Source organism: Suncus etruscus, chromosome 7 (assembly GCF_024139225.1).
Source record: "Suncus etruscus isolate mSunEtr1 chromosome 7, mSunEtr1.pri.cur, whole genome shotgun sequence".
Taxonomy (NCBI): Eukaryota; Metazoa; Chordata; class Mammalia; order Eulipotyphla; family Soricidae; genus Suncus; species Suncus etruscus.
In genome coordinates, this window is record NC_064854.1 from 58536889 (window position 1) to 58555097 (window position 18209).

The 18209-nt window shown below is 50.3% G+C and overlaps 1 protein-coding gene across 1 annotated transcript; it reads left to right on the top strand.

The window, feature by feature from the left end:
• Window positions 1–371: 371 nt before the first annotated feature.
• On the top strand, window positions 372–11162 carry SFT2D2 (SFT2 domain containing 2). The gene is made up of 8 exons (XM_049776612.1): window positions 372–475; window positions 4290–4376; window positions 4469–4554; window positions 5802–5883; window positions 6792–6827; window positions 6904–6962; window positions 8439–8468; window positions 10864–11162. The coding sequence occupies exons 1-8, from the start codon at window positions 413–415 to the stop codon at window positions 10901–10903; spliced, it is 483 nt and encodes a 160-aa protein (XP_049632569.1). The 5' UTR covers window positions 372–412; the 3' UTR covers window positions 10904–11162.
• The last annotated feature ends 7047 nt before the right edge of the window (window positions 11163–18209 follow it).

The window sequence follows — 18209 nt, forward strand, 5'->3', positions numbered from 1 at the left end:
TTGGTTTTTGGGCCACACCCGGCGGTGCTCAGGGGTTTCTCCTGGCTGTCTGCTCAGAAATAGCTCCTGGCAGGCACGGGGGACCATATGGGACACCGGGATTCGAACCAACCACCTTTGGTCCTGGATCGGCTGCTTGCAAGGCAAACGCCGCTGCGCTATCTCTCCGGGCCCTGCGATTTTTTCTTACTAGTGCGATTTTTGATTGCGAATATTCGGTGAGCGAAATCCCTTATGCGGCCCTGCCTCACCCGGATTTTGCCTCCTGCGGCCCCAGGTAAATTGAGTTTGAGACCCCTGCTCTAAAGTGAAGCTGGGCGGTGCTGGCGGGCGGGGCGGGGCCTGTACCCGGAAGAGCCGCGCGGCGGACGAGCGTCGGGCGCTCCAGTCGTCCCCGGGCCCGGCGCGCGGCATGGACAAGCTCAAGAAGGTGCTGAGCGGGCAGGACACGGAGGACCGCGGCGCCTTGTCCGAGGTGAGCCCTGTCCTCCGGGAGCCTCCCCGCCCCTGCCCTGTCTGGTCCCTGGCTTGGAAGGGGCGCCTCGGCCACACCCCAAAGGCACCGGCTCCTGCGAAGGGCGGCGGGGTGGTATCTGGGCACACTTCTGGTTTGCAAGCCGTCTGGTCTCCACCGTGAGCCATCCGGTGTTGATACTTTCCCGCGGCTGTTTTCCTGTTCTTTCTAAGCGTCCTCCTGGGTGCCTAGCGCGAGCCCCAGTTTCCCCCCTTTGGAAAAGGAGGGTTTTGACTGGATGGATGCCGACAGCCCCACGAGCGATCCAAGTTTTTCTCCCTGGAACTTGATTCCGCCGCTGCTTTAACACAACCACTTTGAACTCTGCTGAGCTTTGGTCTAACTCTGGGATCTCCTTCCCCTTCTCTGAGGCTTCAAAAATATATATAGTCCCAGAAAACTCTGCCGGGAGCAGCCCTGTGTTACAGGTGTCCAGGTTCAGCCTGTATATTTGTTTCCTTCGTATTTTATTTTATTTATTTTCCAATCGCTACCTTTGTTATCTATCTGGTCAGCATTCCCGGGTTCCTCTGCACTTTATTTCTCATCTGTTCTTCATTTTTTCTGTTTTGCATTCCCAAGCGAAACCCTCAGCCTGGGCTTAAGAAAACGTAGGTAAGTGCACGGTCCTTATTAGCTAAATAAAACTTACCCTTTCTAGAAGGGATCGAGGTTGGAATTCCAGATCGAGACATCCCCCAATCACAGTCCTATCCGAGGCCCTCTGATTGGTTTAGAAAATAACCTAGGACCTGGGTTCCACTGCCATTATCGCATATGGTTTCTGAGCCTGTCAAGAGTAATTTCTGAGCGCAGAAGCAAACAAGAAAAAAAAAAAAAAGCTACAAAAGGAAATAACTCAGGAGCGTGGCCAGCCAACCTGAGCAGTTTAGCACTTAAGTGATCTCCGATTGGGGCTGTCATCCCCCCTCTGTGCTAGGCTGGTCATTGGCCCGATTCTGACCTTTCCTGTCAGGGCTCCTGGTAGATATTTGGTACTAATTGTGCCTCTGGTTTTGCCTGGTTTCACTGGCCGATTTGTCCCATTCAACTTTGGAAACACCCTTAAAACTCTCAAAGTTGGGCCCGAGAGATGGCTTGGAGGTAGGGCGTTTACCTTTCATGCAGAAGAACGGTGGTTCGGTTTGAATCCCGGCATCCCATGTGGTCCCCTGAGCATGCCAGGAGCAATTTCTGAGCGTAGAGCCAGGAGTAACCCTGAGCGCTGCCGGTGTGACACCCCACCCCCCCCCCAAATTTTTTTTTTAAAGGGACTGGAGAGATAGCACAGCTGTAGGGCGGTTGCCTTAGACGCTGAAGGACGGTGGTTCAAATCCCAGCATCACATATGGTTCCCAAGCCTGCCAGGAGCTATTTCTGAGCGTAGAGCCCTGAGTGCTGCCGGGTGTGACCCAAAAACCAAAAGAAAAAAGAAAGAAAGAAACTCTCAAATTTGTTATTCTTTATTGTAAACACCAAAGTATAACTAGTTCTCTCTCTCATTCTCTTCCTCTTGCAACAACAAGGTAATTGTAAAAGTTGCAGTCTGGTAGCAGAAAGCCTTATGATTTTTCTAGCTAGTACCTCGGTCTCCGGAAATACACTTTGAATTTGGGAATTTCCTGGGCATCTCTCAAAAGTTCAGGCTTTTTATTTTCTGTTTTCTTGCAAGATTTCCAGGGACCGGGCTGCTCTGAAAGAAGGTTGGCAGGAAAGTTCAGGAATAAAGCATTATTTCCTCCTGGTTTCTGGCCCTGGTTCTGCAAACAATTCTTGGCATTGCTGCTTTTTTGGCCAGAGCCCTACTATCCCCTCCCAGCCAGGAGTGAAAGAGACTTTTGTACACGAAATCATCTTGTCAACAGATTTTCTCCACATTGTATTCCCTGTACTGGCCAGTGATTTTAACTTCCCAAAATAATGCACTCGGGATTTTTATAAGCTATGCTTTGTTTTAACAACTGAGTTTGTTCTCATAAATTGGTAAAGCATGTTTATCATTCATTGCACCTGGTTAGAAGAATGGGCTGGAGAGATAAGAATGGGCTGGAGAGATTCTATAGGAGTTTAAGGTTCTGGTTGCCTTGCATATACGGCCCTTCTCAGTTCAATCCCTGCCAGCACATAGTCCCCTGAAGACCCTTTGAGAGAGTGCAGAAGAGAGAGAACAAGAAATCGAGAGAGCAGAAGAGATGAAGCCTGTAGTGTTTTCCCATGTTCACTGTCCGATCCCCAGAACCACATATGCTTGAGTTCTGAGTGCAAAGCCAGGAATAAATCCAGAGCACAGTTGGGTGTGTCCCCCAAACTAATAAACACATCAAGATAGAGACTTAGCCTGATGGTGTAGTCTCTCCGGGCCAGGAATGTGGGGGGACCCTCAGCCAGAATGTGGGTCCGCACCCCTCCTCAGGCTCTGATGTGCCCCTGCCAGGGCTTACCTGGATCCTTAGTGCTTTTGTTGCCCTTACAATTCCCCAGGGTGTGGGTTCCATCCTAGCAGGTCCCCAAGCTCTGACCTCGTTCCCACATGCCCAGTCTTTTGCCCCTGCAATGGCAGCTACTTTGGCTCTTTCACAGCAAAAGAGCAGCTGGGTTGCAGCTCCATCATGAGGTTGGTGGTCCCAGCCCACTGTCAGGAGCAGGTGGAGCTCCATGGCCTGTGTGGAGAGTCTGGTGTCCCTGGCATGGGACTGGTAGCCCCTAGATGCACCCTGACCTCCCAGAGTCTTTCTCTGCAGCCCCACCATGCTGCTCTTTTACAAGTGTAACTGTAGCAGGAACCTTCTTTCATGGGTTTGAATGTCAGGGGGCAGGAGAACCCCTTTGGGCAACGTGCCCTAAGTTTCATCTACAACAGGAGAGGGTACGTGCCCTAAGTTTCATCTACAACAGGAGAGGGTACCTTTCCCTGCATTGCCCAGCAGCCTCTGGCTGCTTTCTGGAAACTTCTGGTTAGAATGTTGCAGGCTGGGGGCAGCTCAGGGTAGGGTAGAGTGGATATAAGAAGGGTCCTTGGCCAGAGAGCAGCCCTAGGAAGCCCCTCACAGACTCTCTTGTTCCAGCAGTTTGTTTTAAAGCAACAACTGGTGTGCTTAGGGCTCACTCCTGAGTCTGTGCACAGAGATCACTCCTGGATGTATGCTCAGGGGTCACTCTTGGCTCTGTGCTCAGGGATCACTCCTGATGGCTATCAGGACTCAATCCTGGCTCTGCATTCAGGGATCATTCCTGGCCCTGTGCTTAGGGATCACACCTGTCTCTGAGGACTCCCAGATACTATTGTTCCATTACCAGCAGAATTTTCTGGAAGTCTTGGCCTTCTTCCACTCTGTGGCCTGGGATCCCTTGTGCTTACTAAGTCTCCTTAGCTGGGGGGCATGTTATCCCACAGCACATCATGGTTGGGGGTCCTATTTAAGACATTTGACCATTGAGGGTCCCAGCTATAGTGCTTAGGAGGTATGTGGGTCCTTTCTCTGTCCCTCTCTTCCCTAAGGTAGGGCTGGTTCTGCTCTTCCCAGCTTGGTTCCTCCCTCCTGGCCCTAAAACAACTCACAGGAGTTGACAGAAGCCCTTGGCCACGTCTAACCAGTCACCAAAGAAGTATGTGTCTTGCAGGCTAGGGTGGGATGAGCCCGGAGCCCCCTAATATACGTGGGGATTGTGGAACTGTAAATGGTGCATGTCCTGCCTTGCTCCAGAGGGGTCAGTCCCTGCAATGTCTCGTTCTGACATGCACCCTAGGAGTCATGCAACACCTGTCCCTCTGCAGGTCATCGATGCATCCACCCTGAGCTGGAGCACCCGGATTAAGGGCTTTGCCATCTGCTTTGTGCTGGGGATCCTCTGTTCCCTGCTGGTGAGACACTCACTCTACTCTGTTCTTCTGGGGGGTGAGGGTGGGAGGCTGGGGCTCCTCATATGCAAACCCCCCTTTACTTGCCCTTACAGGGGACTCTGTTCCTCTGGCTGCCCCGAAAGGGCCTCACACTCTTTGCTGTATTCTACACCTTTGGCAACATGGCGTCCATCTGCAGGTGAGGGGGAACATCCAGCTGGGGCTCACCATCTAAGGGGCAGGAGCATTCGAGTCCTTCCCCATGCTGGACTAACAGAAAAGGCTGGGGAGAAGGCCCTGGTGTCCCCAGTTCCATCCTGGTGATCCAGGAGCAATGTTGGCGCTCAGAGCCTTGAGCACTGGGGTGTGATTCCAAAAAAGACCAAACGCACCAAAAAAAAAAAAACCAACTCACCACGAATGAGAGCTTGCAGGTGATGCCAGGATCTAGCAAGGAGCCAGACAGCAGCGAGTGGATTCTGCTCATGGATCACTGATTCTCCAGACCTGATTGTGGACTGCCCCAAGTGGGGCTTCCTTGGGCTACATGGTCATGGTCAATTTCCTGGATCAGGGGCGCAGAATGTTCTGTGGCACCCCAGAGAGGAGGGTGCTTTTCCCTGCTCCAGGCTTGGCCATGTGGCCAGCAGTTTTTCTGGACTGTCCAACAAACCATCCAGCTCCTGAACCCCTCCCCTCCTCCCCGTACCTAGAATCCTAGTGGCTAGCTATTGAGGGGTTAAATAAGACTCTCGCTGGAGTGAGAGTATTAGGATTAAGGTGCTCACCCTGAACACAGCTGACCAGGTTTGATCCCTGGCGTCACACACAGTCTCTTGACCATCTCCCAGAGTGAGCCCTGAGTACCACAGAGGTGACCCCTAAAACAAAACACAAGGACCCTTACTCCAAAATGGCCCTCAAATGCAATACTTTGAAAAGTAAAGCACTTTAGGGTTTGTTTTTGTTTTTGTTTTTTCTTTGTGGGGGCCAAACCTGGTACCACTTGGTTACTCCTGGCCCTGCATTCAGAAGTTGGTCCTGGCAGGCTCATGGGACCATATGGAATGTTAGGGATCAAACCTGGGTTAGTCCCAGGTTGGCCGTGTGCAAGGCAAATGTCTTATTGCTGTGCTATCACTCTGGCCCCACTTTAAGTTTTTTTGTTAGTTTATTTGGGGCCCACAACAAGTGGTACTTAGGGATCACTCCTGGCTCTATACTTGGGAATGACTCTTGATGGTCTCAGGGGACCATATGGAGTGGATCGAGCCTGTGTTTACTGTGTTCAAGGCAAGCACCCTCCCCACTGTGCTCTCTTGGGCCCTGTGAAGCTCTACTATTGTTCCTGTGACTGTGTGGCTGGACAGGACTCGTGGGAGGCATTCTGGGGATGCAACAGGGCATTTTGGCTCCAGTCTTACCTGCTCCTGTGGGTCTCTTTAGCACCGTCTTCCTCATGGGGCCCTTGAAACAGCTAAAGCGAATGTTCGAGCCCACACGCTTGATCGCCACCATCATGGTGCTGGTAAGTGCTGCTTCCTCAAACTGGAGCTCTGGGGACACCTAAACCTGCCTTCTTTTTTCCCCTCTGATTTCAGGGTGGCAGGGTATCCACTGATGAACTTGGTCTGGGGCAGTGTGGTTTAGAACTAGGGCAGAGTGGGGATCTGAACCCCTTTAATCCTTAGGACCTATTCTGTGAGCATTTTTGTTTGTTTGTTTGTTTTGGGTTTTGAGCTATACCCTGTGGCATTCAGGGGTTACTCCTGGCTCTGTGCTCAGGAACTATTCCTAATAGGCTTGGGGACCTCATGGGATACTGGGTGTTGGGTTATTGATCCTACCCTAATCAATAATTGTATTCCACCCTAGGGTGTGATCTGGTGATAGTTTATTGGATTATCCCTTATTCTTATTGGATTTATTGGATTATCCCTTATTCTTCTTCCACCCTAGGGTGGGGCCTGATTCTTGTCAATAAAAGCAGGGGTCTGAGGAAGGCAGGGGCTCATCCTTCGGTCTTCTTTCACTGAGCTGTATTCCTTCTTAGGAGTAGAAAGCTTGGGTGGTTTGAATTCTGTGCTTGAGCACTGGATTTCCTGAACCCATTTTTGTACCTCATCACTGTATGAATTATTTCCTGTGTCTCTCAACAACTGGAACTGTTCCCATGTCCTAATTGGACAGGGGACTGGGAACTGCCTTTCCTGTCTGGGAGCTCTGGTGAGAATCAAACCTTAACCAATCTCCTAGAGATTGGCCCCTACTTCCATCAGCATTTGTGTCCTTCTGCCCACCCAATTGATTGTCAGGGTCAACTATGCTTTGAACTGGGGGTGTTGTGGCTGCTGTGGAACGCACATTTGTGGGGTACATTGACTGAATGGGTCATGGGGAGCTACGGCACTCATACTCCCCTTCCTTTCTCTGTAGCTGTGCTTCGCGCTCACACTGTGTTCGGCTTTCTGGGTAAGTCACGGTTTGTGGGAATGTGGGGGAAGGGGCATCTAACCTGGCCCTGGGTAACCCTGTGCTGTCTTTGCAGTGGCACAACAAGGGGCTGGCACTCATCTTCTGCATCCTCCAGTCACTGGCGCTGACATGGTGAGCTCTGCCCCCGCCCCGAATTTTCTAGAAGTTGCTCACCCAGGGGCACAGAAAGCTTGCCCAGCCTCTTCCTCCCACCCAGCGTGTATCCCTCCTTCCTGCTGATCACCTTGCGGGCTCTTCATGGTACACTGAGATATCCCACACAGGCATCCAGGCTCTGGCACCTGAAACCCCAAGCTTGCTGCTATTTGCATGCCCAGATGGCTTGGCTGGCAGTTTACAGCTATATTTCCTTTTTTTTTTTAAAAAAAAAAAAAAAAAGAAACAGTCACGGGCCCGGAGAGATAGCACAGCAGCGTTTGCCTTGCAAGCAGCCAATCCAGGACCAAAGGTGGTTGTCCCATATGGTCCCCCGTGCCTGTCAGGAGCTATTTCTGAGCAGACAGCCAGGAGTAACCCCTGAGCACCGCCGGGTGTGACCCAAAACAATCAAAAAAAAAAAAAGTCACAGGCAGCTTTATAGGACAGTGGGGAGGATGGCACTTGCCTTGCATGTAGCCAACTTAAGTTCAACCCCTGCCACCCCATATGTCTCCTGAGCATTGCCAGGAGTTATCCTTAAATGGAGAGCCAGGAGTAACCCATGAGTCCTTCAGGGTGGGACCCCACTTCAAAACCAAAACTCAGGGGCTGAAGCAATAGCACAATGAGGATGGCATTTGCCTTGCATGTGACCAACTCAGATTCTATTCCTGGCATCCCATATGGTCCCCGAGCCTGCCAGGAGCAATTTCTGAGCACAGAGCCAGGAGTAACCCCTGAGTGCCACTGGGTGTGTTCCAAAAAACAGACACAATAACAAAAAATTCATAAATAGAAGGAAAAGGCATAGGGCACACGCTGGAAGCCAGGGTAGGCCAAGGGCCGCTAACCTGAGTCTGTTCACTATTTTGGGGGCCATTGAGTCTCTCACACTGGGGGCAGAAATTAAAAACCCTGGAGTCTGGGATCTGTCACCCCTTTTCTCTCAGAGCCCACAGTCCAGGCTTGCCTTGGTTATACAGTATAAGTACCATATTTGTATGTGTGTGTGTGCATGTCCATCATGCCATGTAGGCTCACTCAACACTGGGTACTTCAGCTAGGCTTGTGTGTATATCTGGCAGTTATGGGTATGCAGACGTGTGTGTTGTAGATGTGGGTGTATACATGAGCCTGTGTGAGCATGACTTGTGTTTAGACATACATTGCACAAGGTATGTGCATGTGGACTGGCACATATGTGTGAGTGCCTGTGTACATGAAGTGCATATGTACACATGTACTGTGAGCATGTCACCGAGTGCATGTGTGTACATGTGGGATACCCATGTGTGCAAATTGCATGCTGTGCACTTGAGTGTACATTGTGCATGTGTGTCTGTGTCCCAGAGTGTGTGTATGTGAGTCTGTGTGGGGGGGCCACTATGTTGTGTACCTCCTTCCCCCTCCCTGGTGGCCCCTCTGATGGACTCTGTTTGCCCCCTACAGGTATAGCCTGTCCTTCATCCCCTTTGCCAGGTGAGTGCTATGCTGGGGGGAGGGTCCTGTCATCAAGGGGATTTTGCCATTCTCCCATTCTCCCTCCCACCCCCTGCGCGCGCGCGCGCGCACACACACACACACACACACACACACACACACACACACACACACACACACACACACACACACACACACACTGTCCTCATTGATGTCTCCAGGCACTGACTAAGCCCAGCCCCACCCCTCACTGCCCAGCCCACCTGGGTCCTGCACATTTTGGGGGTGAGGGGACATTCTGTTGCTTGAACTTTTGTTTGGTTTTTGTTTGGGGGGGGGCTACATGCTGTGTTGCTCAAAGCTCACTCCTGGCTCTGCACTCAGTTATCACTCCTGGCAAGCTCAGGGGAACCTGTAAGATGCTGGGGATCAAACCTGGGTCAGCCCCATGCATGGCAAGCACTATTCCAGCTGTGCTATCACTCTGGCCCTTTCCCATCACTGACATCTCTGAACAAGAATTGGGGTCCCATGTCTTCCCTGGACTCTGGGGGTGTTTGAAGAGAATTTAGAGTGAAAGATACTGGACCAGGATGCTCTGAAGTACTGGCTGGAGCCCTCATCCCTTAAGGCTCCTGGATATGCAGTTCGGATCTGACAACCCCAAGGGCCTCCTCAGCCTGCATCTGAGACACCAGTTCTTTTCTATCCATGCCAGCCTCTCAACTCCAGCATGTGCTCACATCCCTGTCTGTCTTTCCATCTGTCTATCCATCCCTCTTTGGATGGCAGTAGCAGTTGCTCATCCTGCTAATAGCCGGCCTAAGGCTAGGGCCCCAGGGATTCTGGGGCCCTGAGGAGTGGAAACCAGCTCTGCTGGTTAGAGTCTCTGGGCAGGTCTGAGCTGGCCTTGCTAACAGGTATGGACACGGCTGAGAAGAGGAGCAGAGGGAAGATCTAATGTGCAGGAACCCGAGCAAGCATCAATTGGACTGGCCAGACTGGACAATCAGCCTCCAACAGTTTCACCATAGTCAGGGCTGGGATCAGCTCCAGAGCTATATAAGAATGGGGATTCCATGGGATCGGAGAGATAACACTGTGGTAGGGCGTTTGCCCTTGCATGCAGCCAATCCAGGAGGGATGGTGGTTCGAATCCCAGCATCCTATATGGTCCCCCATGCCTGCCAGGAGCGATTTCTGAGCACAGAGCCAGGAGTAACCCCTGAGTGCCAACTGGGTGTGACCCCTCAAAAAAAGGGAATTCCTAGCTGGAACAATAGGTGGGCATAGTTGTTGGGCACTTGCCTTGCACACAGCTGACTTGGATTTGATCCTCAACATCCCATAGGATCTCTGCGCATCAACAGGAGTTATTCCTAAGTGCAGAGCCAGGAGTAATCCCTAAGCATCCCTGGGTGTGTTCTAAGAAACAAAAAATATATATATAAATTAAAATTAAAACATGGGGTGGGCCCGGAGAGATAGCACAGTGGCGTTTGCCTTGCAAGCAGCCGATCCAGGACCAAAGGTGGTTGGTTCGAATCCCGGTGTCCCATATGGTCCCCTGTGCCTGCCAGGAGCTATTTCTGAGCAGACAGCCAGGAGTAACCCCTGAGCACTGCCGGGTGTGACCCAAAAACCAAAAAAAAAAAAAAAAATTTAAAACATGGGTCTAGAGCTGAAACAATAGTACAGTAGGGAGGGCACTTGCTTGTATGCGGCTGACTCAAGTTTTATTCTCAGAACCCTATATGGTCCCCTGAGCACTATTAGGAATGATTCCTGAATACAGAGCCAGAAGTAAGCCCTGAGCACCGCCGAATGTGGCCCATAAAAGAGAACCAAAAACAGGGGCCGGGCGGTGGCGCTAAAGGTAAGGTGCCTGCCTTGCCAGCGCTAGCCTTGGACGGACCGCGGTTCGATCCCCCGGTGTCCCATATGGTCCCCCAAGCCAGGAGCAACTTCTGAGCGCATAGCCAGGAGTAACCCCTGAGCGTTACCGGGTGTGGCCCAAAAACCAAAAAAAAAAAAAAAAAAGAGAACCAAAAACAAACTAAAGGGTCCTTGATTTAAAAAAATGCCAAGAGTGTCCTGAGCGATAGTACATCAATTAAGGTGCTTGCCTTGCGGAAGCTGACCTGAGTTCAATTCCCCAGCACTCCATATGGTCCCGACTACCTCCAGGAGTGATTCTTGAGTGGAGAGGCAGGAGTAACCCCTGAGCATTTCTGGGTATGGCCCAAAAACAAGAAAAAAGAATCTGAACTTAGGAGTTATAGTGACTTGGCTGGGGGGACTTTCATCCTTTGCCCAGTGGTCAGGGACCCAGTGCTCTCGAGCTCCCGTATGACTTGCCGCCCCCCTCCTTGGGGAGTTGAAAGGAGCCTATGAAGTCTCCCTCCTTGCTGACCTTTGCACTCTTTCTTCCCAGGGACGCTGTGAAGAAATGCTTTGCAGCCTGCCTCGAGTGACCCATGGCCAGTTTTGTTTCTGTGTGGTGCAGCTGAACACTCTGGGCTCTTGTACATATCCCCTTTCAGACACTTGCCTTTGTGTTCCCAACAATGTATTTGCCCCACACTTGGGTGAGGGATGTTGAATACTTTCAGCGTGGTTTGCAACTTGGATATTGCTGCCCAGTAAGAGGGGTGCACTTTGTATTTGGGGGCACAGTCTGTTCCTCATGCCCCATCTCCTTTTTGGACAGGCCCCCCTGAAATTCTCTTGAATAAAAACTGTTTCTCTGCAGCTCAGAGATGTCTGGGCTGGAGGATGTCAGAGAATCCTGGAAGTCACAGGAAATGCCTTGGAGGTTGCAGGAGTTGTAGTCATAAGGCACCAGGTTTATGGGCACTCAACAGGGACTCTGGGTTTGCCCTGGGGTATGCAGCCTCTCATCTCTGTCTCTCACTGCCTTCACTTTGAAGTCGGGGGCATGATTCTCTTTCTCCCTTGAGACCTTCAAGGTGACCTTATGTTGCTTTTGGTCTGATTTGGTTTGTTTGGGTTTAGGGGCTACCCTGCTTCTGCTTGAGATACCACTGCAGTGCACAAACCCTGTCCCTGAATGCAGAGCCCGACCTATGTAGGACTCTATCTCCTCAGCTCTAGCTGTTGTTGCTTTTTGGGGGACCACCTCCAGATATGCTCTGGGCTGACTCCTGGCTCAGCCCTTAGAGCTGACTCACTCCTGGCTGGGCTCCGGGGTTTGGGAATGATATGGGTGCTGGGGATCTAACCTGGCCCGCACTCTCCTGTGGGTGTCCTGTGTCTCTGGCCTCACCTGTCTGGTTAGTTAGCTTGATTCTGGGCCCTGCTCTGAAGGTCCCCACTCCCTGCTGCTGCTCCCTCCCGGCTCCTGCGGAGTCTGACTAACCCTGTGGGGTGTGGCTAAGTCTGCCACACCTCTGACTTCCCCTTGGGCCTTTGCCCTCTGGATCTTGCCCAGCACTGGGCAGTGCTGCCTGTTTATCCTCTATATTATTTATAAATATTCACTTCTTGGCCAGTTTTATTTTCCACTGCCCTGGCAAAGTGTGTGTGTGGGAACTTGGGGCAAGGCATGTGGGGTGAGGAGCTTGGCCAGATTCTGAGCTGCTCAGTCATCTTTTTTTTTTTTTTTTTTTTGGTTTTTGGACCACACCCGTTTGACGCTCAGGGGTAACTCCTGGCTATGCGCTCAGAAATCGCTCCTGGCTTGGGGGACCATATGGGATGCCAGGAGATCGAACCGCAGTCTGTCCTATACTCGCACTTGCAAGGCAAACACCTTACCTCTAGCGCCACCTTCCCTGCCCCGATCTTTTTTTTTTTTTTTTTTTTTTTAACCACACCCGGTGATGCTCCTGGTGACGCTCAGGGATTACTCCTGGCTTGGGGCATCGAACCGTGGTCCATCCTGGGTCAGCCGCATGCAAGGCAAATGTCCTACCTCTGCACCATCGCTCTGGCCCCTGCTCAGTGATCTTGACCTTGATTGTGTCTCCTGTCCCCATTCTCCACAGACCCCTGTCCTGGCTACTATCTTGAGCCAGGCCCCAAGAGGCTGGATGAAACAAGGGGCCTCCCAGAGTGTCTGTGCCTGCTCCCACCAGTAGGCGGCGCTGCATTTGCTCTCACAAAAGCTGCTCTCTCTCTCTCTCTCTCTCTCTCTCTCTCTCTCTCTCTCTTCCTCTTCTCTCTCCTCTCTCCCCCTCTCTCTTCTTTCTCTCCCTCCTCTTTTCCCTCTCTCCCTTCTCTCTCTCCCTCCTCTCTTTCCCTCCTCTCTTCCCTCTCTCCCTTCTCTCTCTCCCTCCTCTCTTCCCTGTCTCTCCTCTCTCTCCTTTTGGGCCCTCAGATCCCCTGAGCCTACCAGGAGCGATTTCTGAGTGTAGAGTCAGGAGTAACCGCTGAGCGCTGCCAGATGTGACCCCAACCTCCCGCCCCCCACACACACACAAAAAAAGAAATTATTTCTGGAAGCTCGGGGACCATATGGGATGCTGAGGACTGAACCCTAGTCAGCAGTGTGCAAGGCAAACCCCCTACCTGCTGTGCTATTGCTCTGGCCCCGTTAATTTTTTTTTAATTTTGTGTATTTGACTTGTTGCTTTGAACAGGAGAAGAAAAACAAAAAAAAAAAATACCTTTTCCAGTGCCTTTGTACATTCTGGTAGTGTTCTTGGGGTTTAAGGATGTCAGAAATGCCTTGCCTTGGGGATTGTGGAGCTTCTGTGCCTTGAGAATTAGGTGCTGGCTGGAATTGGATGTTGCTTTGTGAAAATCTAGGGCAGTTTTTAAGTAGACGCCAGACTGTGTGTTACTGAGTGCAAATATATTTTTGGTAGCTAAAAATGCATTCTTTTGTGCGATTTTCCTACCTTGAGACACCTCTTTTATACAGTAAATATTGTTTCCTTTTTATTGACTCAAAGAAAAAAAAATTTTACTGTTAACTAAGCTGTCCCCCCCCCACAACTTATCACAAATCATGTTATCACACACCTATACCTATTCTCTATTAAATAAAAGCTTTGTGATCTTTAATAAATCCTATTGTTTTTCATCTTTCCAGAAGTCACACAAAGATTGTATAAACTCAAGAAAAGACCTTATGGGGCTGGAGCTATAGCATAGCACATAGGGCATTTACCTTGTACACGGCTGACCCAGGTTTGATACCTGGCATCACATATGGTCTTCCAAGTCTGCCTGAAGTGATTTCTGGGTACAGAGCCAGAAGTATGTACCATGGTATCCTAAGTACCATTGGTTGTGGCCCCCAACACCCCCACAAAAGACCTTGTTTTGGATATGAATTCTTAGCAGCTGATAAAAGTAAACCGATTAAGAGCCAGAGAGATAGTATAGCGATAGGGTGTTTGCCTTGCATGCAGCTGACCCAGGATGGACAGTGGTTTGAATCCTGGCATCCCATATGGTCCCCCGAGCCTGACAGGAGCGATGTCTGAGTGCAGAGCCAGAGTAACCCCTGAGTGCTGCTGGGTGTGAACCAAAGACCAAAAAAAAAAAAAAAAAAAAAAAAGTTAAACAGACTTCAAAGCTGGAGTGATAGTTCAGCAAGGGGGTTTTCCTGACGCGCTGCTGACTTGAGTTTCATCACCGGTATTCCATATGGTCCCTGAGCAATGACAAGAGTGATTCCAGAGCAATACTGGGTATGACCCAAAAACCATAAAACAAAGTAGACAGACTCAAGGATAGAGAAATAGTACAAGGGATAAGGTGTTTGCCCACATGAGACCCATTCCAGTTCAAGCCCATGACCACATATGGTCCCTAAGAACCTTCTGGAAGGATCCCTGAGCACAGAACCAGAAGTCAGCCCTGTGCATTGCCAAGTGGCACTTATTCAGTACCACAAGGCCTGTCCTCACATCTCAAGATTATGGATCTTCTTTTCACTGTGAGTTAAGTCTTGTTCCTAACTCAGTGTTTTTTTGTTTTGTTTTTTTTTTTTTTTTTTTTTTTGGTTTTTGGACCACACCCTGTGACGCTCAGGGGTTACTCCTGGCTATGCGCTCAGAAGTTGCTCCTGGCTTCTTGGGGGACCATATGGGACGCCGGGGGATCGAACCGCGGTCCGTCCTAGGCTAGCGCAGGCAAGGCAGGCACCTTACCTCCAGCGCCACCGCCCGGCCCCTTTTTGTTTTGTTTTGTTTTGTTTTTCTCACTCCTTGTTGCCAGAGACCTACCTGTGGTATAGGCTGCATTCTTTTTTTTGGGAGGGGGGGAGTTTTGGGTTTTGGGCTACACCTAGCAGCCCTCAGGGGTTACTCCTGGTTCTGCACTCAGAAATCACTCTTGGCAGGCATGGGGAACCATATGGGATGCTGGGGATTGAACCTGAATCCATCCGGGTTGGTCGCGTGCAAGGCAAACACCTTACCCTTACCGTTGTGCTTATCATTGTGTTCCAGCCCCCTAGGGCTGCATTCTTAAGCATCTGGACACATTGCAAAGATCTGGGCCAGGAGGTGTTTCTGTGGAAACCTAGCTTCTCTGGGTTTTGGCTCCTCATGCTTTGGTTACCGTGAACCTTCTCTGCATAGAAAGGCAGTGTCCTGAGAGGGTGGTTTCACTGGCTGTCCTGACCTTGTTTTGCAAGTGACCCCCAACTCTAATGAAAGAATAATCCTCCTGAAATCACCCCAAAGCCAGTAATCCCCAGGGCTATGGCCGGTGATGAAATGAGAGCAGAGAGCAGCTGTCTTTTTGTTCCCTTTCATTACGCCTGTCTTGGACTCACCTTCATTTCCTGCCAGCCCAGGACTGTGTGTGTGTGTGTGTGTGTGTGTGTGTGTGTGTGTGTGTGTGAGGGTGTCAGGTGTTGGACTCACCTTCATTTCCTGCCAGCCCAGGACTGTGTGTGTGTGTGTGTGTGTGTGTGTGTGTGTGTGTGTGTGTGTGTGTGTGTGAGGGTGTCAGGTGTGGGCAGGGATGAGGTGTGTAGGCTGGGGTCCTGCCTATGTGTGCTGGGCACCTCGTCATTTCCCCCCCTCCTCGTTGCTGCTCTTTCTACCCAGAGAACAGAGCTATCAGATGTCATGAGGACTCTCACCGCTGGCTACCTGCTTCCCTCCCGCCCTGCATACAGCCTGCAGCTTTGGCCAAGATTGTGACCAGGGCTTGGCCCCCCTCACTCCTTCAATCCCCTCCCTCAATCCCTGCCAGGAGACCCAGTCCTCCCAGTTCAGAAGATCGAAGGGTTCTCAGCTGGGCTGGTGCTCCCCTTCTTGGCTAGCAGCACCCCACCCCTGCCAGGTAGCTGTCTTCTTGCTCAGGGTCTCTTGCTCTTAGAGAAAGGGCCTTTCTGCAAACTTCACAGCTCCCCTTCTCTTTTTTTGGTGGTAGGTTGGCCCCATCACTGGCTGGAGTGGGGACTACACTTGGCAGTGATCAGGGCTGACTCCTGGCTCTGTGCTTGGGGATCACTCCTGGTAGGGCCCAGGGAACCTCTGCAGTGCCAGGAATCTATCCCAATTGTCTGCATGCCAGGCAAGTGCCCTACCCACTACCCTATCTCTCTGGTCCCTGAGTTTTTTGTTGATATGTTTTATTTTCATAGTACACACTACTTTTGGGGGAGCAGGGGCCACACCTGGTAATGCTCAGGGGTTACTCCTAGCTCTGCACTCAGGGATCACTCCTGGAGGTGCTCAGGGTACTCTACGGGATGTCGGAGATTGAATGCTGGTTAGCTGCATGCAAGGCTTACCTTACCTATCTCTCTAGACCCTATCTAATTTTAAAATGTTCTTGTTATTGGGGTCGGAGAAACAGCATGGAGGTAAAGCATTTCCTTTGCATGCAGAAGGACGGTGGTTCGAATCCCGACAACCCATATGGTTCCCCAAGCCTGCCAGGAGTGATTTCTGAGTGTAGAGCCAGGAGTAACCTCTGAGCATTGCAGTGTGTGACCCAAACAACAACAACAACAAAAATGTTCTTGTTATTTTGGCAACATGGTAAACATAAACATAGAGTTTATGTTAATGCTTTTGTGGACCACTTACCTGTATTCCCCCATACACACACATCATGCCAATGACGCTCTTCTCTGTTTTTGTCACTTCTAGCCTCCCCCATCACCCCACATGCAGGCACTTCACCTCTGTGGTCAGAGTCCAGGGGCTGGTTCTTTATTGTCTACTGTCCATTTTTTTGTTTTTTTCTTTTTCACTTTGGGTTTTTATTTTGGGGGGGGGCACACCTGGCAGTGTGCAGAGGTTACTCCTGGCTCTGTGTTCAGGAATCATTCCTGGTGGTATTTGGGAAACCATATGGGATGCAGGGATTGAACCCAGATCAGCCAACAAGCAAGGAAAACACCCTCCCTGCTGTGCCATTGCTCTGGACCATTCCCTCTTTTTTTTTTTTTTTTTTTTGGTTTTGGGGTCACACTTGGCAGCTCTCAGGGGTTACTCCTGGCTCTGTGCTCAGAAATCGCTCTGGCTGGCTATGGGGACCATATGTGCAAGGCAAACACCCTACTGCTGTGCTATTTCTTTGACCCCCACCATTTCCTCATTTTATTCTCTTTATCTTTCATGGAGGAATGAGGTTAAGTCACATTTGGCCCCTGATTATTTCATTAAACATGACCCCCTTTGGTTCCATCCAAGTTGTATCCAAGGCCAGAGTAGGTCTCCTATGGTAGTGTGATCGCCCAGGGCAGATGGAATATAAAGTCCCCCAGAAACTAATTTTCCCTCTTGGGCACTTGAGATTTTTCCAGCTCTTGGTCATATCAATAAATGCTGCTATGAACTACCTTTTTTTTTTTGTTTGTTTCTGTTTTTGGGTCACACCCAGCAACACTCAGGGGTTATTCCTGGCTCTACACTCAGAAATCGCTTCTGGCAGGCTCGGGGGACCATATAGGATGCCTGGATTCCAACCACCATCCTTCTGCTTGCAAGGCAAATGCATTACCTTCATGCTATCTCTCCGGCTCTCAAATTACCTTTTCATATATTTTTTAAAGTTTTATTTTTAGGCTCCAGAAAGGATGGTACAGTGGATAAGGTGCTTACCTTGCATGTGGTTGACTGGGGTTTGAACCCCAGAATCCCATAGGGCCCCCTGAACTTAGCAGGAGTGATCCCTGAGTGCAGAGCCAGGAGTAATCCCTAGGTAAGCTGGATATGGCCCCCAAAATAAAATAAAAGAAAAAAAAAAAAAAAAAGAAAAGCACAAAAAAGGGGCCAGAGCGATAGTGCAGTGGTAAAGCATTTGCCTTGAACCCAGGATGGATCTGGTTTCAATCTCCTGCATCCCAGATGATCTCCCAAGCCAGGAGCTATTTCTGAGCACAGAGCCAGAAGTAACCCCTGAGAGTCACCGGATGTGGCCCAAAAACCAAAAAACAAACAAACAAAAAAAACAAACTCACAAACCAAATTACCACCATTTCCCATCTCAAGACTGTCCAATCATTTCCTTCCTCCTGTAAAATCAAACCCACATTTCTCCCAAGAGATTAGGAGTGCCACCCGGGATACCCCCCAAACCCTACATCTCACAAGAGTCTTCCAACTCTGCTTCCTCACTTTGCCTGGCTTTCCCCAGCAGGCCTGAAATCAAAAGCTCTGAATCCCGTGGTTGAGAGTTTCTTCTCTATAACCGTCAAATGGGCAACCCTCCCATCCCCTCTACACATTTGTCCTGTGCCACTTGCCTTGAAACTCTTTCTGACAGGGTTTGGCCACTTCTTCCCTTTCATAAATGGTTATTTCTGGTTTTGCCCTGCAGTGTTCAGAGGTCACTGTGGCATGA